Source organism: Ursus arctos, unplaced genomic scaffold, assembly GCF_023065955.2.
Source record: "Ursus arctos isolate Adak ecotype North America unplaced genomic scaffold, UrsArc2.0 scaffold_16, whole genome shotgun sequence".
In the NCBI taxonomy this organism is placed as follows: domain Eukaryota; kingdom Metazoa; phylum Chordata; class Mammalia; order Carnivora; family Ursidae; genus Ursus; species Ursus arctos.
In genome coordinates this window covers 22,787,543-22,810,131 of record NW_026622830.1, presented here as the reverse complement: position 1 = coordinate 22,810,131, position 22,589 = coordinate 22,787,543, and the positions used below count along the sequence as shown (strand labels likewise).

General features: G+C 47.1%; 2 protein-coding genes across 13 annotated transcripts in view; one reads left to right on the top strand and one right to left on the bottom strand.

Moving 5' to 3' along the window:
- Positions 1–266: 266 nt before the first annotated feature.
- Positions 267–7,114, top strand: SPAG4 (sperm associated antigen 4). 2 transcript variants are annotated; one of them, XM_026503387.4, is made up of 12 exons: positions 267–592; positions 1,104–1,208; positions 1,500–1,566; positions 1,734–1,795; positions 2,037–2,080; positions 2,399–2,424; positions 2,546–2,654; positions 2,914–2,989; positions 3,169–3,284; positions 3,631–3,798; positions 4,329–4,418; positions 4,531–7,114. In XM_026503387.4, the coding sequence occupies exons 1-12, from the start codon at positions 283–285 to the stop codon at positions 4,678–4,680; spliced, it is 1,323 nt and encodes a 440-aa protein (XP_026359172.2). In that variant the 5' UTR covers positions 267–282; the 3' UTR covers positions 4,681–7,114. The 2 variants fall into 2 exon arrangements, with proteins under 2 accessions (XP_026359172.2, XP_026359171.2); XM_026503386.4 differs by having other exon boundaries at positions 423–573.
- A 1,202-nt stretch (positions 7,115–8,316) lies between these two features.
- LOC113258542 (RNA-binding protein 12) overlaps positions 8,317–22,589 on the bottom strand; it is a 34,455-nt gene continuing 20,182 nt past the window's right edge. For all 11 annotated transcript variants that reach the window (XM_044385788.3, XM_057312564.1, XM_026503398.4 and 8 more), the window contains 15 exons: positions 13,593–13,721; positions 13,315–13,494; positions 13,102–13,176; positions 12,948–13,019; positions 12,734–12,814; positions 12,476–12,565; positions 12,275–12,361; positions 12,053–12,139; positions 11,900–11,959; positions 11,687–11,820; positions 11,528–11,582; positions 11,225–11,276; positions 9,272–9,405; positions 8,860–9,096; positions 8,317–8,657 (listed from right to left, as the gene is read on the bottom strand). In XM_044385788.3, coding sequence (XP_044241723.2) covers positions 8,517–8,657; positions 8,860–9,096; positions 9,272–9,405; positions 11,225–11,276; positions 11,528–11,582; positions 11,687–11,820; positions 11,900–11,959; positions 12,053–12,139; positions 12,275–12,361; positions 12,476–12,565; positions 12,734–12,814; positions 12,948–13,019; positions 13,102–13,176; positions 13,315–13,494; positions 13,593–13,721 — 1,614 coding nt within the window. In that variant the 3' untranslated portion in view covers positions 8,317–8,516. The remainder of the gene's footprint in view (positions 8,658–8,859; positions 9,097–9,271; positions 9,406–11,224; positions 11,277–11,527; positions 11,583–11,686; positions 11,821–11,899; positions 11,960–12,052; positions 12,140–12,274; positions 12,362–12,475; positions 12,566–12,733; positions 12,815–12,947; positions 13,020–13,101; positions 13,177–13,314; positions 13,495–13,592; positions 13,722–22,589) is intronic.

Below are 22,589 nucleotides of genomic sequence, written 5' to 3'. Positions count from 1 at the left end.
TGCTTTAACATGGGAAAGAATGAGACTACCGTGGCTCCCAGGGTCGTCACGACTAGCTCTGTGACGCACCCTCAGGGAGTTCCGTAGAGACCATAGGCTCCTTTATGACGTCAGCAGCCGGGCTCAGCTACAGGGGAGAGGGTTGAATCCGGCTGGGGGGCCCGCCGGCTGCACACAGGGTCCGTGGGGTCCCGACGGCGCACATCGGCTGAAGGAGAGCCGAGGGCCTAGGCGGCGGCGGCGGCGACTTTGGCGTCCGTGGGAGGGCGCCCCGGGGTCAGGATGCGGCGGAGCCCCCGCCCGGGCTCGGCCACGTCCCCTCACAAGCACACGCCCAACTTCTACAGCGACAACAGCAACAGCTCAGTGAGCGTCACCTCCGGGGACAGCAGCGGGCACCGGTCAGCTGGGCCGGGGCCCGGGGAGCCCGAGGGCAGAAGAGCCCGGGGCTCGAGCTGCGGTGAGCCCGCCTTGAGCGCAGGAGTGCCCGGAGGAACCACATGGGCTGGAAGCTCTCGGCAGAAGCCGGCGCCTCGGAGCCACAATGGGCCGACCGCCTGTGGCGCGGCAACCGTGAGGGGCGGGGCCTCGGGTGCGGGCGGGGTCGAACCCGGGAGAGCTGAGGGAGGGGGCGGGGCCCAGGGGGCGGAGCTTGGCACGGAATCGGGATGAGATCTATCTAGACACCCCTAGGGGGCGGGGCTTGTAGGGCGAAGAGGGGAGGCATCAAATACGATTCCCTAAGGGGCGGGACCTCGGTGTGATGGACATCCTGGGAAGGGGCGGGGAAATCCTGAGATTGGACACCACTGAGGAGGCGCGGCCTCTGTGTTAGCATAAGTGGCTACAAAGAAATAGGGCAGCATCAAGACTTGCCTGCGCGCCTCCGTTTGGCGGGGGAGCGGGGGGAAACCAGTGTCTTGACTGAGCATTCCCTGAGGGGCGGGGCTTCAGAGTGCAGAGAGACCTAGGGTGGGGATGCGGTGGGACCAGTGCCTGTGGGGCCTGCCCCGCTTCTGGGCTGGGGAACCTGCGGCCTGGTCCCGGGGGAAGAGTGGACCTGCCTTGCGCAAGGCCCCAATGGCGCCCTTGGGCTCCCGCAGAACCGGCTGGCTCTCCCGTAGTCTCTGAGGAGCAGCTCGACCTTCTCTCGACGCTGGATCTGAGGCAGGAGATGCCTCCACCGCGCGTGTCCAAGAACTTCTTGAGTACGGGCCAGGCCAGCCCGGAACCCCTCTGACCCGCCGGCGGCCCTCTCTGAAACCCCAGTTCTCATTTCTGGAGACCCTGCTCGTTCTAAGCCCCGTGCCCGTGTCAGTCTCCAGCCCCTTCCCTGACCCCGATCCACCTTCTCTGAGCCTGAACTCATTCTCCTTGCCCCCATCTAATTCTCCCAGCCCACCCCTCTCTTCCCAAGCCCCTGCTGAACCTCGAACCCCACGCTCTCTGAGCCCTTCTTCATCTCTGTCCCGCTTCTAAGCCCCCTCTCCTCTCCCCAGGCCTGCTGTTGCAGGTGCTGAGCGTGTTGCTGTCCCTGGTAGGAGACGTGCTGGTCATTGTGTACAGGTCAGAGGGAGGGAATGGGGCGGGGAGCAGGGCCGGACCCGCGGAGGCTTGAGCCTGACTCAATCAGACCTGGCTGATTCGTGTCCGCGGGAGCTGGGTCTAGGGCCCAGCGTGGGGCTGCGGGGTGCGTCAGGGGCCGGGGCCTCAGTCTCCCTCCCGTTCTTCAGGGAGGTCTGTTCCATCCGCTTCCTGCTCACGGCTGTGTCACTGCTGAGCCTCTTTCTGGCAGGTGAGGGGGTGGAGAATCCCCTGGGGTCCCAACCCTGGATGCTGTGCAGCCAAACCTGGCACATTTTCTCCTGTATCCCTAAGCCCACTCAATGCCTTCAGCTGCTCACAGTCCCCTTCGGAGCCCACGAGCCCCCCTCAGACGCAGCAGCCCCCCTCAGGCCTTTTCTCTCCTCACCACCCCTTTATGCCAGGGAAACCCTCTCCCTTGGCTTACCCTGAGACCACCCCTCTTTCTCCAGCACTCTGGTGGGGGCTGCTGTACCTGGTCCCTCCTTTGGAGAATGTGAGTCAGGGCAACTCTATCCCAGGGTGGGTGGTTGGCAGGATATGAACCTGGAGATTGTGGGGGTCCCCTGGGCTGGTGGGAGGGGGATATCCGCTCTGGAAGCGCTAATCCTAAGGAAGGAATATAAACAGATCTCTGAAAGATTGTGCCCAGAGGTGGTTGGGGGTCTCTGAGAGGTCCTGGCAGGTCAGGGAAGGGGGGTGGCAGTCCTCAAAAAGAAGGCCCTTTGAGTCAGGCTGCTCCCAGGCTGAAGGGGAGAAGAAAGTGGGTGAGACCTGAACAGCCCTGTATTTTGTCCCTCCCTCTCTCCAATAGGAACCGAAGGAGATGCTGACTCTAAGGTGAAAGAGGGCACCTGGGGTGGGGAATTAGGGGGCTTAAAGGCGTTTCTGTGCGGGGCCTTACGGGAAGTGCCGAGGGGGACAGGGAGCCAACCGTGCCATGCCAACCTCCCGCCTGCAGCGAGTACCACGAGCGTGTGCGCTCCCAGGGGCAGCAACTGCAGCAGCTCCAGGCCGAGCTGAATAAACTACACAAGGAGGTGTCCAGCGTTCGCGCAGCCAACAGCGAGGTGAGGCCTGCAGCCTCCTGTCTGTCCGAAGTGCCGCCCCGTGGCTTCGCACACTGCTCAGTCCAAGGTCCACCTTGGAAGCCCCTTGCCGAGCACCGTTCCCTGGGTCCCGAGCGCTAAGCCCCGCCCCAGAGCCCCGACTTGGGATTTCTCCCAGGACCCACAAAGTCCAACCCAGAGAACCTAGTCCCAGAACTCTGCCCCCCTATAAATCTGCTGCAAGCTCCGTCCCTCCAGGACCCGCCCTCCCTCTTTTCAGAGAGTGGCCAAGATTGTATTCCAGAGGTTGAATGAAGACTTTGTGAGAAAACCCGACTATGCGCTGAGCTCTGTGGGTAAGACCCAGAGACGCTGCAAGACTGAGACTCTGAAACACGGAAAGAGACGGAGACATTGACACAGACACAGACAGACCTACGCTCATGACCGGCCCAAAGAGACCGACCTTAGAGACCTTGCCCCAGCTGTCGGTCAGGCCTGGAAGCCCCTGAATGATTGCTTCTCCCTGCTCCAGGGGCCTCCATTGACCTAGAGAAAACATCACACGACTATGAGGATGCGAACATTGCCTACTTCTGGAATCGCTTCAGCTTCTGGAATTACGCGCGGCCGCCAACGGTTATCCTGGAGGTGGGCCTGGAAACTGGATCGCAGAACCAGACCAGGGGCGGGATGCTGGGGAAAGGACCCAACAGCTCCCGGGAGGTGGGACCCGGCAGAACAGAGGGCGTGGCGCTAGGCGGGGCCCTGACTGGCAGAGGATGGGCCCGGCTGGAGGCGGGGCATGGTGGTGCTGGGGACTGGGGCACTGAACAGGATCTGGCTGGAAAGACACCCGCGCTAGGGGTGGAGGACTAGGCGGGACCGATGAAGAGGTGGAGCTGAGGGCGGGGCCTACCTGAACCAATGCCCAGGCTGGGGAAGGGCCGTAGTCGCTCTGTCCGTGGGTTCTGAAGGTCTACCTGCTCGCCTGCAGCCAGATGTGTTCCCCGGGAATTGCTGGGCTTTTGAAGGCGACCAGGGCCAGGTGGTGATCCGGCTACCGGGTCGTGTGCAACTGAGCGACATCACCCTGCAGCACCCACCACCCAGTGTGGCACACAGCGGGGGAGCCAACAGCGCCCCCCGCGACTTCGCCGTCTACGTGAGTGGGGCTGAGGCTAAGGAGGTGGGGATTTTGCCTAGAAAGTACCAGTCATGAAAACTGGTGTCACTATCTTGAGTCTTCGCTTGCTCACCTGTAAAATGGAGATACTACCACTCTCCTCTCAGGCCTATAGGTTAGAATTACAAACATATCCAAACATTAGGTATGGCTTTATTGAGCACTTATTCTGTGCTAAGTACTTTACCTGGATCCAGTAACATCCCATCAACATCCACGCATCCAGTCATCCAGTCAACAACCTAAAAAGTGCTATCATCTCCCCCCTCACCGATGAGGAAAGTAATGCTCAGAAAGGGGATGTTATTTGCCAAGGTCACACAGCTAACAATTGGCTAGACTAAACTGCAACCTGGTTTCTTGGGAGCCCGCATCCCACACTACACTAACACCAAAAAAATACATGAGAGTGCGCATACAACTACTGCCATAGTAGGTCCTCAATAAAGTTTCTTTCTCCCTCTTCCACCTGTGCCTCACTGTTCCTCTACTCACTCTTCACCCACCAGGGCCTCCAGGTTGATGATGAGACTGAAGTTTTCTTGGGGAAATTCACCTTCGATGTGGAGAAATCAGAGATTCAGACTTTCCACCTTCAGGTGTGTGTCTCTGGGGGTAAGGGTGCTAAAGGAATGGAACGGCAAAGGAAGACTGGGGAGGAAGGCAGCCCTTGGGACAGCAGGCCTTGGCACGATCCATTTGTCTCCCCAGAATGACCCTCCAACTGCCTTTCCCAAGGTGAAGATCCAGATTCTAAGCAACTGGGGCCACCCCCGTTTCACATGCTTGTATCGGGTCCGAGCCCACGGCATGCGAATTTCAGAGGGGGCAGGGGACAATGCCACAGGGGAACGCCATTAAACATGCTGATTGTTGGAGTAGAGTGCAGGTCTGTGCTGAAAGAAGTTGGATCCATGCTGAGGTGGGGTGGGGAGGGCTCTGGTTGCCTTTGGCATATAAATACGGTGGGGGATCTACTTTCCAATGCACTCTCCTAATTTGGAGAAGTTCAGATTAATATGATAGCAGCTCATGTTTATGTAGTGCTTACCATATGCAAGAGATGGTGCTCTGAACATTCTACACATTACCTAACCAATACTCGTAACCTCAGTGGGGGAAACCACTCAGGTCAGGAAACGCTCAAGGTCACAGAGCTAGTTAACTGTGCCACAATGGAACCTAAACCTACATACTTCCAGAGGCCACCCACTTTAACTCAGAGCTGCCAGTCAGCCTTAAGTCGTATTTATGCACCTCAATTCCTACCCCCACCCTCTGGGAAAGTCCCCCCAACTCCTGCTAGGTGCAGGTGGAGAGGTTAACTACTGCTTTTCTTAAAGTAAACACTCAAAAACTAAGGAGACTTGAGAACCTCTAGGAAGCATCAGAGTCAGAGTTGATGCAGACCTGGTAGCCCCATCTCAGGCTATCTTTATTGCAAGGCCCAGTACAGTACAGGTGGTCTAGTGTTGATCAGTCCCTGCCCTCAGGGAGCCTGACAGGGGAGGGAGGATGCTCCAGGAAACAATTTCTTTACTGATCCAAGAATTCTTTACTCTAAAGATCAAAGTAGAATTGGAAGAATAAAAGATGGAGGAGACAGGTATCAAAAGATTAAGGGTTCTAGCTGGGCAGAGAATAGAAAAAGAGGACCACCCTGAGCAAAGGAACATACACCATCTTGCCTGTTAGGATTCTTCCCTATGTGTTCATGCACTGGAAGAATACACATACAGATTATGAACAGTGGTTAGATCTCTAGGAAGTAGAATGCATGAGTATGTGTGAGGGTGAAGCACATATCCATTCATTTACATTTTCAGGATATTACTTTTGTAATTTAAATTACTCTACTGAGGGGCACCTGGGTGGTTCAGTTGGTTGAGCATCTGCTTTGGGCTCAGGTCATGATCCCAGGGTCCTGGGATCTCCTTCCTGCTTTTCCCTCTCCCTCTGCCTGCTGCTTCCCCTGCTTGTGCTCTGTCAAACAAACAAACAAAATCTTAAAAAATAAGTAAAATAAAATAAAACAAAAAACAATAACTCTACTGAGTGCTCTCAAAGCCTAAGGTTAGAAATATGAACTAATACGGCTTCTCTGGAGGGCAGTTTCACAATAGGAACCAAAAGCCTTAAAATTTTTTATATTCTTTTTTTTTTTAAAGATTTTATTTATTTATTTATTTGACAGAGAGAGACAGCCAGCGAGAGAGGGGGAACACAAGGAGGGGGAGTGGGAGAGGAAGAAGCAGGCTCTTAGTGGAGGAGCCTGATGTGGGGCTCAAACCCAGGACGCTGGGATCACGCCCTGAGCCGAAGGCAGATGCTTAACCACTGTGCTACCCAGGCGCCCCATTAAAATTTTTTATATTCTTTAATCATAGTAATTCAATTTCTAAGAATGGAGCCAAAGGATATATCAAATGTAATCAAAGATAATACTTTCAAGGATATTCTTCACACTGTTGTTTATAAAAACTGGAAATAGTATGTAAGAAGATAAACCAATTTTTTAAAAAAGATTTTATTTATTTATTTGAGAGAGTGACAGAGAGACAGGGGGAGGGGCAGAGGGAGACAGAGAAGCAGACTCCTTGCTGAGTGGGGAGCCAGACGTGGGACTTGATCCCAGAACCCTAGGATCATGACCCGAGCTGAAGGCAGATGCTTAACTGACTGAGCCACCCGGGCACCCCACATAATAAGACAAATTATGCTACAAAAATGTGACCAAAAGAAATGGTAATATTTAAGGGAATGTTCAATGTCATGGAAAGTAACTGATGATATATGGATAATTTCTTAAAAAGCAAGCTAGACTGGTATATGTAATCAACTTCCATTATCAAAAGAGTCCTATGGATCAGAAGATACTACAAATGAAAAGGCAATAATTTGGGAGGAATTATTATTATTTTTTTTAAAAGATTTTATTTATTTATTTGACAGAGAGAGAGACAGACAGCGAGAAAGGGAACACAAGCAGGGGGAGTGGGAGAGGAAGAAGCAGGCTCCCAGTGGAAGAGCCTGATGTGGGGCTCGATCCCAGAACTCTGGGATCACGCCCTGAGCCGAAGGCAGATGCTTAACGACTGAGCCACCAAGGCGCCCCTGGGAGGAATTATTTTTAATAAGAATAAAGGCAACAGCAAAAACCTATATATAGGCTATTCAGAAGAAATATAACTCACAAATAAACACATGAAATGGTACCTCACCTTCAAAATTAAATTCAAGCTAAAAATGGAAATATTTCTTGCCTGTCATATTAAACAGAAAAAAGGATAAAAAACTATTATGAAGGGCAATTTACAGTATCTATTAAAATTTTAAATATTCATATCCTTTGATCTAGCATTTCTACTTCTAGGAACGCCCTTCAGAAATGCTGTGGTAAATGCACAGATAAATGTACAAGGACATTCATTACAGTACTTTGTAATATTGTAAAATTGGAGAGGACCCAAATCTCACTAAATAAGGGATTGGCTAAATAAGCTATAAGATACTCATACACAGAATAATATATACGCATTAAAAAGAATAAGGTCACCAATAAGTTCTAATGGGTAAGACACCCAAAACATAATAAAAACAAGGTGCAAAGAGGGCTCCTGGGTGGCTCAGTCGTTAAGCGTCTGCCTTTGGCTCACGTCATGATCCCAATGTTCTGGGATCAAGCCCCACATCGGGCTCCCTGCTCAGCGGGAAGCCTGCTTCTCCCTCTCCCACTCCCCCTGCTTGTGTTACCTCCCTCGCTGCCTGTCAAATAAATAAATAAAATATTTAAAAAAAAAAACAAAACAAACAAGGTGGAAAGAGCGTGTATAATATAATATCCTATTAGAAAAAAAAAAAGTCAGACCTAGGAAAGACAGGAACCCTCACCTGCTATTTTATACAATATTTATATTTGAAATAATTTTGTACTAACTAGCCTACATTTTAAAGCATGTTAAAACAGTAAGTATAATATCCCACTTTTGTAAAATAAAAAACATGTATAGATTATAGATATGCACCAAATATTGTTTTTTGGCACATGGGAGTTTGGATATTATTTTTTCTGTATTTTCTCTTTTATAATGAAAATACAAATTAATTTTCTAGTAAGAAAAAAATTAGCTGTTAAAAAGATTCAGGCTTTTATAGCCTATCTTTAGGATTAGAACCATCACTGCTCCCTCCTCCAGAAGTCTAGCATAGTCCTTAAAACTCATCCTCCCCTAGCATGTTCCATCTTATCTGTGTTCCCAGCTCAGCCCTGTCCTAAGGCAGGGCAGGCTGGGTGTTTGGCTCACATTCAATCCTTTTATTTTTAAAAATAGTGTCTCTAGACTTCTGGCCTGGAATACCCAATTTTTTGCCTAGGCCTATGATGTCAGAGGTGTCCTTCACTCAACAAGCTCTAAGGCAGATAACCCGAAGCTCAGGTAAAATAAACATGGCTAACAGCAAATTCCCACTCAAAAACACAGAGTGGTGGCAAAGCAGTGAGTGGTCTTCAGTGATCTTTATTAAATGAAGGACTCCCAAGGGCAAGCAGGAGGGATCCAGAGCAACAGCAGGAGCAAATATAAAAGTATAAAATGTAAAGTGCAGCACTGGGGAATGTGTGCAGGGTTGAGCCATGCCCACAGGGACCTTGGGGACACAAGGCTGAGGACCAGCCATAGCCCACCCTCTAAGGGAATCTAGGCCTGAGGAGCCTGTGCAGGGCTCTTGGCTGGGGGTGGAAGTGGCTTGAATGGGGCCCAACCTTGGGCCTTGAAGTAGGAGACCAGCTGCATGGGCACTTCTGCAAGCACAGTCTGTGCCAGTGTCTCCCGAGGGGCCTGCCAGGAGAAAAAGGGCAAGGTCAGTGGTGACCCATAACAGCTTCCCAAAGTCTACATTTTCATACCTAAAAAAGGATACAAAGGATATAAACCCAAACCCCCAACCCTGCCCCAATGAAAGGGTGAGTATCCCCACTCAGAGAGAGGTGGAGGGATAAGCTCCTAGGTCTGGTCTGCCCCCAGGCTTGCCCCCACTCACATTCTGGAAGCGGCGGTAGGGCACAAACTGCACAATGTCACGGGCAGCTGCCTCCCCGGAGCGTGCACGCAGGGGTCCGCCATCAGCATCCAGCTGCTCCATGGCCTCGAAGTCAGCACCACCCACACCCACGATGATCACTGACATGGGCAGGTGGGAGGCACGCACCACAGCCTCACAAGTAGCCTCCACATCTGTCACAGCTCCGTCAGTCAGCAGCAACAGCACGAAGTATTGCTGGGGATAAGTCCATTCACAAACTGAGGCAGACCTTCTAAACACCCCAGCCACACATTTCCATACTGATCAGAAGTTTCTTGTTACACATCCCTGAAGGGAACCCTTCACCAAGACCCCACCCCAAAACCCTTGACCCACCACCACCACCACCACCACCTGCCATGATCCTCACCGAGGCAGTCTTCTGATGTGCAGCCTGGGTTGCTAACCCGGCCACATGGTTGATGATGGGTGCAAAGTTGGTGGGGCCACAGAGGCGAACTTGGGGCAGGGCTTGGCGGTAAGCACCCACAATGCCCTGGATGCCTACAGAAGGAAAATACCAATCCTGATCACCCCATCGTGGCTGAGGAGATCTGGGGACTTGGGTGCATTTCATTCCACCATCCCTATCACCCAAGGTACTTAACTTTATCCTCTAGCTGGGAGAATTGAGATCAAAGAGAAGAGCACTTGCCCTAAATCACAACTTGAATTAAATCTGATTACGGGAGTCCCCTGAACAAATCTAAGATAAGATAGTTAAGCATCAGATTGTAACCCACTTAATAAAATAATGAATTATAATCCATTTAATAAAATAAGAATCCCTAGATAATAAATAAATAAATAATGGGAAAGAAGAGGAAATGTAGAAAGAGGAATTACAAGATCATTTGACAATCATTGATTGCGAAAATCATCAACGGGTGCTAAAACTACAGGGTACTAGTTAATGAGTAACTGGATATTGACATAGCCTCAAGGTATCTTCCCCAAAGATACTTATTACAAATAGTGAGCAGACCTGGTAGACTCTACCTTAACCACGTGATCAAAGTTAACATGATGCGTAATAGGATAAATCAGTATCAGGGCCTCCTGACACGGTGTACTGAGAGAACACATAGCATAGCTTCTGTAATATGCCCACTGGAAGTGCACAGTCTGAATCTAATCATAAAGAAGTATCAGGTAAACCCAAACTGCAGGACATTCTACAAATTATCTAGCCTGTAACTTAAAAAACGTCAACATCATAAAAGACAAGAACAACTCTGGAAGCCAAAACAAATGAATGCATTGTATGATCTGAGATTTTCTTTTACTGTAAAAGACAACTGGCAAAACTTGAATAAATTCCAGATTGGATAATGGTATTGATGTTAATCTCCTGATTCTGAGAATTGTACTGTAGTTACGTAAGAGAATTTCTTTGTTTTAGGAAGCATACACTGAAGTATTTAAGGGATTAAGGGTGCAAAGTTGATGGGGCCACAGAGCCAAACTTGGGGCAGGGCTTATTCACTATAATTCTCAAACATTTCAGGAAAAAAAATGTGTACACATGCATACACGTACATACAGATGTAGATATACAGCTATATCCATATACCTAAGAGGGGGGACAGGGAGGGAGAGGAAGGGAGATAGAGAATTTGAGTGACCAAGAGAGAATCAGAAAGCAAGTGTACTAAAAATGTTCATGTTTGGGGAATCTGGGTGAAGGTAAACAATAGCCTCTGTGACCCAGGCCCTGACCGCTGAGCCCCAGTGACCTAAACCCCCTATAACTACTCTCACAACTTTTCTCTAAGTGTGAACTCATGTCCAAAACCCAGGTCAGATCAGGTCAGGTCAAGTTTTCCCCTTTAGTTTGTTGTACACGTGGGGGATACTGGGGAGCCCTCTATAGAGGTTTGGCCCTCTATAGACAAAAGAGCTTGGGCAAAAAGCACCCAGAAAAGAGCTGCACCAAGGCTTCCATTGATGCCCCGACAGGTACCAGTGAGCTTCCAGCCAAAGATAGTAACGATAATAGCTACCATTTTTTAGAGACTGCTTAGTATGTGCCAGGCTTACTGCTTCAAAGTTTGTATGTATCCTCTCCTTAAATATTCAATATCCTATAATAGTTATCGTTTTAAGAAGCCAAAGCACACTGGCCCCAAGTCACATGGTTTTAGAAAGAGGCAAGATAAAGATCTGAGACCTAGATTTGAGTCCAGAGACCTAGCTCTAAAATCCACTCCTCTGGACGACAGTCAGGTATCTACCCCATTACCCCCACACTCCCTTGTCTGCATAAGCCTGGCCGCCTAGGCGTGGACAGATCTGCCTTACGGTGGAGGATGAAGGAACTCACCTGTGCAGTAAGGGTTACTGGGGTTGAAGTTCAAGGCAAATTCATGGGAGACCTGAGGGCAAGAATGAAAATGAGGTTCTTTCCCCATGACCATCTATGTGCAAAGAAAAAGGACACTATGGTATATACCAACCATTGTATAGGAGCTTTGTAGTCCTGAGCACTTGCCGTACACATGCCTGCAGGGATACATCCCTGCATCTCCACATAAAGCTGGGTGCCACAGAGCAAGTCAACCACATCTCCCCAAATCAGGACCCTGACACTGAAAATAGGAGTTGGGGAAGCAAAAACAGTGCTCACCTGCCAATCAGGGGGTACCTGGGCCCCAAATCCAAATGCTGGGAATAGCTTGTCCCTGTGGGAAGACAGTGAGTTGGAGAAGAGACAGAGAGGGGACTGTGAGCCCAGAGGCTGAAGCATCTGCAGGGAGGGGAATGGGCAAGAGAACAAGTTACTCACGAGTCATAGTCCTGAATCACGCTGCCCACACTCCACAGTGCTGTCAGGTACTCATTGACCCCTGTTGGGCTCAGGTAGTGCAGGGAATCCGGGGAGGAAGGATCTCCATTGGAGCCCGTGAAGTCAATGCCTACCTAGGAGGAGGGGAAGAGGGGAGCTGAAGGTCACTCTGAAACCCAGGTCTGTTCTCTTACCCCTGATAAAGCAACTTACAGTGAAGTTGATTTGACAGCCTCCCATCACATAGTCCAGGAATGAATACTGTGTTTCTACCTGCAGATGAAACCAGGATCATGGCTGGGGTGAAGGGGTTGGGGCCATGGAGCACATGGGTCAGAGCCTGGGTCACATGGGCTATTGCCTCACCTGGCAAATCTTGACACGAACAGTCCCAGAGTTCTTGTAGCTTTTCTTTTTCTGTTGTTTCTCAGGGTGGATACATTCAAACTCAGCCTGGTGAGGAAAGAAAAATTAGGGTAGGAAACTCCTAGAGCATCAGCCGGAACTGGCCTGCCCTCCCTCCCTCTCTCTCTGGGGCTGCAGTCCTTTAGACCCACCTCAACACCCCTGAGCAGGGCTGGCACTCACCGGGACTGCTTGCAGCTGGGCCAAGCTGGTGTAGAAGGTACCAATGAGGTCATGTGAACCATCACTGTCATAGTCTGAGCATCGCACCTGTTGGGGAAGGAGTGGGGGGAGGTGTGTATGTATATACAGAGACCAGGGGTAGGGGGCAGGTGAGAATAAATCCCCCCCACCCCAGGTCCATTCAGGGGGCAAACTCCTCACCTGAATGGGTGTGCTGGGGTCTCCCCCACAGAAATGCTGAAGGGGAACAGAGAAGCGCTTCCATGTAGGGTTCAAGTTGTTCTTGATTACCTGAAGGTAGAGGATAAGGCCCCTAGTGAGCTCTGGGCTGACGTATCAGGAGCTGTCATCCTTCTCTATCCATATGCAGTCTCTCTCTCCCTATTCCAAACCTTGGTAATCACAAGCCCCAGGAGAGTCTCTCCTACCCCGTTCCATCCAATCCCAGGGGTCTCACACCTCAGATCTGTATGCCAGGTGCCATTTCCCATCGCCCTGACGGAAGAACTCCAAGAATGGATCCGATTTTCCCAGGAAGTCCTGTCAATGCCACAGAGACCCCAGTATAAGACTCAGGGAGAGACAACCATTTTGCCAGTCCCCAGCCTCACCCCCCAACACACCACCCGTGCCCCTTAATTCTTAAACCCCCAGGGCTTCCTTCCAGACACACCTTCTTATCTAGGTTTCTGGCTTCTACCTCCATGGTCACTATACGACTATCCTTCATCTCCTGAGCAGATACCTACGAAGGGGAGGCAGGAGACTGTATCCCCTCATGAATTCCTCATTGATGTAAGCCCCTCCCCCACAGAGTTCTTCCTTACCGTGATGGTCCCCCGCCCAGCAGGTTTTCCAGGCTTCAGCATCAAGGGTAGAGTTATTATCTGGCTGGACACAATCTGGGGCAGAGTAAGGGAGCAAAATCTCAGGCAGGGTTAGGTCTTGCTTGACCCCCACCTCCACTTTTCAGACAGTTTGGGCTTTAGGGCTCTTACTGAACATGTGTCTAAAGGATTTTAACCCCTAGGCCTACATACCTGTCCTAAGGAACACTCAGCCCCTCCCAGGAAGTCATCATCCCCCAGCTCAGGTGTCTTGTTGTCTATGTCATAAATGCCAAATCGGAGCTTCTGGACTGTTTCAAAGTGGTACTCAAGCTGCAGAGTCTTGGAGAACTCGGGGCTCGAGCAGTTCCGTACTCGCTCAGTTCGGCCAAGCTGTGGGCAGAGGCCAGTAGCATCACAGTCACACACCCTCCACCCCCAAAACAGTTCTAACCTTCCTCCACAACTTTAACTCCCAAGGCCCTTCTCACCTCAGCCCAGCTGCCCCCTCCCACATCCTGTAAAAGGACGCAGAGTGGGTCAGACTTGGAGCCGATGTCCTTGTCAATGAGGTGGTCACAGGAAATGGACAGCTGAACCAAGGTCACGCAGTGGGCCATCTGAGAAAAAAAGGACCTGAGTCAAGCACTGAGGACCCTTCTCTACCCTTCCCTGACTATATGTCCCAATTTGGGAAGGCCAGCAGGCTACCCCCAGGCAGGGCTGAGCCTGAATCCAGCTCCATGACACCCAAGGAAGAGAAGGCTTTAGAGCCTCCATACTCCTCTAATCCCCACAGGTGAGTTCAATAGGACAGGATATGGTGAGCACAACCAACCCTGGTATGATGGGAAGATGCAGAAAAAGTATACTGGCCTTCATCAACAACTTTGAGCCCAAACCGGTCCTCACCCTAAAATCCCTATAATGTTCCCAAGACCCAGAATCCAACCCTGATCTTCTGAGACCAATGAATCTCACTCTGACCCTTTACTGGCCCCAGATCAGACCCTAATCAAAGTTCCAATACCAACATGACCATGATCCAGATACAACTCCCCAAAAAGTTTCTTCTGCCAATGATTTCTCACTAACTCTCAGGCCCTGCATCTTGAGGTGGTGTTAGAATTCTCCTAGCAGGTAATCAGCTGCGCGTGACCAACTCCTCACTAGTCTCACTGCCACTACCCAGTCCAAGCCATCACAATTTCTCACCGGGCTTATCGCATTAGACTCTTTAATTGGTCTCCCTTATCCTACGCCACCTCCACCTCCACCTCACGCCAACAGACTATTCCCAATACAGCAACCAGGGTGATCCTGCCAGTTATAGTACACATCTGCTCAAACCCTCTAAAGATTGCCCATTACTTAGAAAAAATGCAAACTCTACCATGGTCTCCAAGGTCTCGAGAGATCTACATCTCTCTAACCTGATTTCCTAAACCTCTCTTGCTCACTCCATTCTGAACACACAGGTCTGCTTGCCTGCCATTCCTCAAATAAGCTTGTTTCTTCCCTAAATGGCTTGCTGTTTCCTCAATCCCTCTAGGTCCTTATTCAAAATCATCTTATTATGAAGAAAAAGGCTCTCCTTTTCTAGATACTTAACATTTCTTTTTTTTTTTTAAGATTTTATTTATTTATTTGACAGACAGCCAGTGAGAGAGGGAACACAGCAGGGGGAGTGGGAGAGGAAGAAGCAGGCTCCCAGCGGAGGAGCCTGATATGGGACTCGATCCAGGAACGCTGGGATCACGCCCTGAGCCGAAGGCAGACGCTTAACGACTGCGCTGCCCAGGCGCCCCTCTAGATACTTAACATTTCAACCCTACTACTACTGATGCATCACATACCCCTTTCCTGCTTTTTCTCTTTAGCATATATAATTGACTGTCTAATATATAACACCTCTTCCCCACTAGAATGTAAACTGAGGGAATGTAAACATGAGAGGGAAGGGATATTTGTCTGCTCTGTTTATTGCCTATCCCAAGCCTCTAGGTAATATTTGCTGAATGAAATCCAAAGGCCATCTTCAATCTCATCTCCCAGCCCAGCCATCTCCAAACCGACTGGCAATCAAGGAGCACTAACTTTTCCAATTTACCCATCTCCTTGGCTGAAACATGATCTTCTTGCATGGATCACGATGACCCCCCATGTAACCCCTCCTCCTACAGTCCCCCATAACAATTACCCTTAGACTCCTTACCATCCCTGTGTCCCTGCTGACCTATACACCTTACACCTGCAGACTGTCTGTACCAAAAGTGCGGATGATGTCAGATCTCTCACCCAGCTTCACTCAGCACTCCAGAATTCCCAGCACTACACCCCAGGATGCCTCCAGCCTTAGGCTCCCCTAAACTGACCCTCAGTCAATTCAATCCTTCCCCCAACCTAACCCACAGTTAGTGCTGTTCCCATCTTGGTGCCTCATGGTCTCCATCTGGAGTACTACTATCAACCAATGTTGGAATGACTCTTAACACTTTGGCTTGCTTCACATACTGCCTGTTCATAGCACCTCGGTCTCTGCTTGAAAGCATCCAATGATGGAAAACCCATCACTCTTCTAATCCACTTAGATAGTCCTGCTCCATAAAGTCCTACCCAAATCAACTAAAGTCTGCTAAATTCTCATTTCTACGTATTTGTCCTATTTCTCCCCGGTCTAAACTTCCACAAGGAAAGCCTTATTCCATCTCCCTCTGAGAACCCATCTGATACTTGGAAGCAGTGAAATCCCCAGCTAAAATCTGGAAAAAGAGCCCCAGTTCTTTTGAATGTTGCCCCTAGAATGTGGCTTGTAGACTTTGACCAGCCTGATCATCCCCCTTTTGGAAGTTCCCTAAGAACAGATCCAGAGAAGAACACATACTCCCAAAGGAGTGGGACCACAATTTCCCCAAGTCACAACTGGACTCCATGCTTCTCACTTCACATGTTCTCTGAGGCAGTGTTTGCACAGAACAGAAACAAACGAAGAATGTTCATTTCACTATTGCAGAGAACAGTGAAACTACCTGAGACCACTTAAAGGTCTATCTATCGGGTACTAAGTAAATTATGGTACATTAAAACAATGGAATGCCAAGCAGCAGGTAAAATACGAGGCAGAACTATACTATATTGGTACTATATGAAAAAATAAAGTCGCAAAAAATGGTAAGAAAAGTATGACTCCATTTTAAACTTCAACTGTATGTGTATATACAATAGATTTGAATACGTACACAAAATAAATACACAGAAAAATGGAAGGCACACCAAAAATTCCAACTTTCAGGGACACCTCAGGAAAGTGGGATGAAGGTGAGGATTTTATAATCTCTATATACTTCTGTATTATCTCATATTTTATTTTGTATTTTTTAAAGGACTTCATTAGCTTTTTTCCCCAATCCACAACTCAAGTCCTCTCGATTATTCAAAGCCCAAAGCCTCTACCTCTGGTTCAACAACCCCTACCGAACATCAGGGCTCACTGTCTCTTGCCTCCTCACTGGCTTCTCCTCCTTAGCAATGCCTCAGCTAGTCTTCCTTGTGTCAGCTTCCAGAGTCTCTACCCTAACTAGAAGCCCTGCACACATGCCCGTGGCCCTTAGGTTCAGAGCAAAACTCCCTAGAAAGGCCACTCTGTGGCACAACTCCAGAGAGTACATCTACACAGGATTCAGTAGTTGTATAATATGGTGACCCTGCATCCCTACATCAACCTTCAAAGCCCTTCCCAGTCTGCTCTACCTCCTGCTATTCCACCACCCAACCAACTACTCATCCAAAGCTATTTCTGGTTCCTGGAACACACACATGCCGACACCTCTGACTTTCCTATCTAACAAATGCCTTTTCATTCAAAGTTCTGCTATGACATTATTCCTTTATGAAGCCTCACCCACATTCCCCAAGCAAAATGTATTATCTCTCCTCTGGAGGATTACACGGGTTCCTCATCATCTTCCTGCAAACACACACAGACACACTTCTCTGTTTATTAGCCGAACAGAAACTAGACCATACCATTTCTCTATTTAAAACTCTGGATTGGCATCCCCAAACACTCAAAGTTCAAAGTTCTTACCATGGTCTACAAGGCCTTCCCTGAAACATCTGATACTTAACTAATCATCTAGCCACACGAGTATGTTCCGGCCAGGTTTCATTTCTGACCCACATACACACAACATCAATCTCATTCCCCGTATCAGAGCTTCTGCACTGTCTTCATCCATAGACATCCAAGAAAACAAGCTCTATTAGAGTAAGAACCATGTCTGATTTGCCTGATCTATCTCCAGTATCTGTAATAGTACCTACCCTATAGCAGGAACTCAGTAAATTAAATATTCGTGATATACCACTGAAACTGCCATATCAAAATTTTTACTTTTGTCCATCTATCCTCATAATCTATGGGCTCCTTGGAAGTAGGGCTGGGTATTATTTCTGTATCCCTAATACCAGTGCTTAGTACATAGTTAGTACCCATAAACATTTGCTGAATAAATGGTAACATGTGCTTTTGCTCAACTTAAACTTTGAGGCCTTTCCCATTTGAAATACTGTCCCAGCAGTAAGTCTTCTCTATCCTTATCTTGTGCAACTGAGCTTTAAAATTTAAATGCAGGACTCCTGGAACTCAGTATCAAGTGACAAATAAAAAATGGGCAAAAAATTTGATCAGATACTTCATAAAAGAAAATAGATGAATTGGAAATATGCAAAGGAAGAATAATCAACATCACCAGTCATCAGGGAAATGCAAATTAAAACCACAAGATATTATCACATACCCATCACAATGGCTAAAAGTAGAAAAACTGACAATGCCAAACGTTGGCAAGGACATGGAAATCTCACACATTGTTAGTAAAAGCATTAAATATACCACTTTGAAAACTGTCTGGCAGCTTATTAGAAAACCAAACACACATCTAGTCCAAAAGCAATTCCACTCCTAGATTTTTATCCAAAAGAAAACATTATGTCCGCAAAAAGATTTGTACAAGAATGTTCATAGCAGCTTTATTCATAATAGCCAAAAATTTGAAACAACTCAAGTGTCCATCAATATGAGAATGAATAAACCATATTTATACATGTAATATAAAACTACTCAATAACAAAAAGAAACAAACTATTAATATCTGCAACATGGATGAATCTGAAACATAAAATACATAGATTCCACTTACAAAGTTTTAAGACAGGCAAAACTAATCTATAGTGAAAAAAATTCAGAATACTGGTTGTTCCTCCCATGTCCCCCAGGGGAGGGGCAGGTATCAACTGAGAAGCAGCAGGAGATAACTCTAGGGGGAATGGAGAAGTTCCTTATCTTGGTAAGAATGTGAATCACAAACGCATTTTTCATTTTCATCTAACGGTACACTTAAGGTATATAAATCTTATTGTATGTAAATGTTACCACCTCCCCCTGCCCAACAAACCTATATGAAATGAATGCAAGACATGCTGAAATATTTATGGGAGAAGTGTGCTCATGTTTGCAATTTCTCTGAAATGCACCAAAAAAAATAAAATGGTATGTTGAATGGATATGTGATAAAACAAATATAGGAGCATTTAAATTATAGAACCTAAACGGTAGATACATGGATATTTCCTGTATAGTTTTTTCAACTTTTCTGTATGCTCAAAGTTTTCACAATAAAATGTTGGGGAAAAATTTAAGTGGAGGACTCAAAGTGGAGAACTCCGGGTTTATCCCTGACACTTTGAGAACTACAAAAGTATTATCAGTAATTATCTGTGGTGGTGAGGTTACAGGCAACAACGGGAGCTGCTGCCTTTTCCCTCACTCTGTGACTTCTCAAAGATCCTAGACAGAGAGGTTTTTGATCTGGGGAAGACACACTGGCAGTGGGCCAGGTGCTTCTTCTGGTTCTAGGCCTCAATTTCTGGTAGACAAGAGCATTCTTCCCCAGTTTATTACCATGTCTACGCTTTCCCCACAACTGGTCCTGTTCTATCCTTTTTCAGTTTCTTCTCGGACCAGACTAAAACCCCAACCAGAATGTTGTAGGCCCACATGTACATATGGGACTGGATTCCATTTCTAAGAGACCAGAGCTTCCTGTGCTACCAGTTGTTTTTTCCCCAATCTCCCTGCTTTGCTTCTCATTGGAATTAGCAATTCTTTATAAGCAAATCTTTATAATGTGTACTTTTCTATCCTTTGAGTCATATTCTCTTTAAATTGTCTAATGCCTGGGATTATTAATCTCTCCCAAATCCTGTTGATCTCCTTTAAAATCTATTTCCAAGCCTACCTCTGTTTAGAAATCTTACAGAATTAAAATTCCTAGTTCATGTCACTTTTCTGTCCTATATCCTTTGAACAGCTACATCCTTAAGCCAGACTCATTTACTTTTCATCTAGTGCCATTATAATTAATCTCATGGGACTTTCAGCCTCCTTTATAGGACTCAAATTTTACAAAACCATACAAAATACTACATTTAAGTGAGTCAAGTCTCAGAAATTTTCTCATTTACTTTTGTAAGAGAGGTCTGGGTAATATTTGCCAGGTCTTTGTGTGCACTCTCTTCTGAACCAGCATATCTTGCTTGCCTGGATGTCTGTAACTAACAGTCTCTTAACTGGTCTCTTCATTTCCATTCTCAGTTCAACAAAGTCAGAGACCTTCCCTAACTCCAACCCAACAAAACCCAGCTTCTCATAAACCTATCAAAATATGCAACTTGTTTATTTATCTATAACCTCTAATAGACTATAGATTCAACAAGAGAAGGGACCAGATCTGTCTTGCTCCCGTTCTAGTGACTCACACATAGCTGGTGCTTTGTAAATATTTGTTAATTACTGCTAGGAAAGGAGTGATAATCCAAGGATCCTCGAAATGACCCAAATCTAGTCCTAGCCTGCTGCTGAAGCCATCAAGGGAGAAATGAGCTTTTTAGGAACACTTAACACAAAAGACTAGCTTGTTATTTCTATGTACTCCCAACACTCCTAACCTTTCCGTTTGGTGCTAGTCAGGACCTGCAAACAGAAACTAAGTATATAGGACCAATCTTTTCTGCCTTTGCTTTCTACCACTTGAAGCCTTGTTCCCTTCTGCTCTCCCTTGTAGGCTGCTTTCCTCCACTTTTCTCCATTGTCAGAAATAAAAAGGAACTGAGTGATCATTTAAAACCAAGTCCCTCAATTCAAGGCAGAGAGGTAAAATGTGATTTAGCTAAGGCCACATACATAGCTAAACAAAACAAGGACTCCTTGTTTCTGACTCCTACCTCGTCTAGAACTTCGGACTAAAGTCATACCCTCCTCTCCTGAAGAACTTTCCTTCTTATATCCAACAGCAATGTAATGTAGTGAGCAAGAGTATGGGTTCTGTGGCGAAGTGACCAGGATCCAAATACTGGCCTTACTTCTCTCCCTTGCCACAATGAGATACTACTACACACTCACCAGAATGATGTCCTACCTATGTAACTTAGGCAAAATACTAAGCCTTGTGTTAGTAAAGTAGGGGATATTATCTTTTTTGGAAGGTTCATATAATGTATGCAAGGTGCTTAGCACAGTCTGGAACTATTATTACCAGTAAGTGTTAGCTATTATCATCCTTCAAGCCTAGCTGTCATATGCTCTTTTTCACAATATCTCCATCACTCAACAATTTCTCACTCTGGACTACTATACTCAATCCACACCACAATTGTATTGTCAACGTTTCCAGCTCCTCACCTGTCTGTAAAACAACGTCTTTAAAACAAACACTGCTTCAGCATCTATTTCACATAGCATAAACCTAAGCACATGATAGCAATTCAAAGCACCTCGAGGGAGGCTTGCAGCAGTGTGCTAGAGCAGGCTTGTATGGTTTGCAGGAGACAAGTGTTAAATACCAGGTAATTTTGTAAATGAATATGGTAAAGTTTTAAGCCACAGAAATTGGGCAAATGCTAAAAATCAGAGCTTCCCTTCCCATAGCTGGCCAGTTTACCTCTGTTGACTGGGAAACCCACTCTGCCAAAAGAGTGACTTGTCCATTTTCTATGGCACCCCCTTCCCTAGCTTGGAGAGTCTAACTCTGCTCTTCATAAATCCATGAACACATCTCTTCTCTTGGATCCAATTCAGTGCCAGTCGAGCTGAAACTCATTGGTCTTTCATGCTCAGGTATCACACTGCCCTCTTCCCTTCCCAAAAGCCTAACAAAGAAAGGAACCAGCCTTCAATCCCATTTCCGGCTTTGAAGAGGAAGAACAGAGCACCAAAATGTCTGGGTGGCAGGATCACTCCTTCAACAAACCAAAGCCATGCTCACATTCCTGTTGCCTACCTTGGCATGCTGGAGCAGCTCAGATGCTCGTTCAAGTCTTGAAAGCCAATCAGGAAATTCTCAACAGGCTCCCAATGGGCAGAGCACCACCCATGGAATACTCTTTGCCCTTCAGATTGGAAAAGACAAACTATGCCCATCACCACAGTTCCTTTCCTTCTCTGCCTCCTCAAGGGACATGGTTAAGGTCAGCAAGTTTTTCTTTACCCCTGTTTCTCCCTTTGTAACTCAGAGATTCCCCAAATTTAAATTAGCAGCCCCAAAGACAGTCCTCACAGGTCACAAACTGAACCAAATATGTAAATCCTTACTATAAGATGATACATTTTTTATTCACACACACGACTACAGGCTACAAAAATTGTGCTTAAAATTAAAATTTTAAGCAATAGTTTGGTTTAGATCCATATAATACTAAGTAGTCTGGCTGCCACTGTATTTGGCAATACTATAAAGCTTAAAATGTGAATGTCACACAAAAAGTGAAAAGCAAGAAAATACGGTACAGTGAATGGTCACAGGGTGTCCCATCCTGCTACATTCTGTGAAGGTCAAAAAAGTTTGGAAGTCAAACTATAACATCCCCAGAAGACTTATCCAAAGTTTGAACAAATACAACCCGTGTCCAACTCTTCAAAGAGAACCTAGCTTGAGGAGCAAATTGGATACGGGGAAAGAAGCAAACTGAGGAAGAACATATGGCCTTCAAGCAAGATAGGACGGTATTGGAGTGGGAGTTTTTCTCTGCCCTAGGACTCTGAATGGGTTTACACGAAGCCTCCACCTGCCTACTTCAAAATAAACATTAGAGTATTGGAGCAAGACCAAAATCCCTTCCCCAGCAGGCTCAAGAAGAGTGTTGCCAGTGGCCTCCTACATCTTCTCCCAAAAGTCAGGGACAGGCAATGGTTGAAGGAGGGGTTCTGCCTCTGGAGTCATGCAGGCAGCCCGTGATTAGAATAATCTCTGCTTACCCTTACTATTAATGAGACTTTGAGCAAGTTACTTTGCTTCTCTTCCCCTGGATTTCCCCACTTGTAAGGTGGGGAAAATAATAATAGTGTCAACTTTACAGGGTTACTGTGAAGATAAAACGAGGCCAACCATGCAAAGTATACCCTGCCTGACACTAACAGAGTAAGTGCCCAA

Coding starts and splice junctions, on each gene's coding strand:
- SPAG4 (XM_026503387.4), top strand. CDS start 283: ATGCGGCGGAGCCCCCGCCCGGGCTCGGCCACGTCCCCTCACAAGCAC. Junction 1,209..1,499: donor CGTGTCCAAGAACTTCTTGA/GTACGGGCCAGG, acceptor TCCTCTCCCCAG/GCCTGCTGTTGCAGGTGCTG. Junction 2,425..2,545: donor AAGGAGATGCTGACTCTAAG/GTGAAAGAGGGC, acceptor TCCCGCCTGCAG/CGAGTACCACGAGCGTGTGC.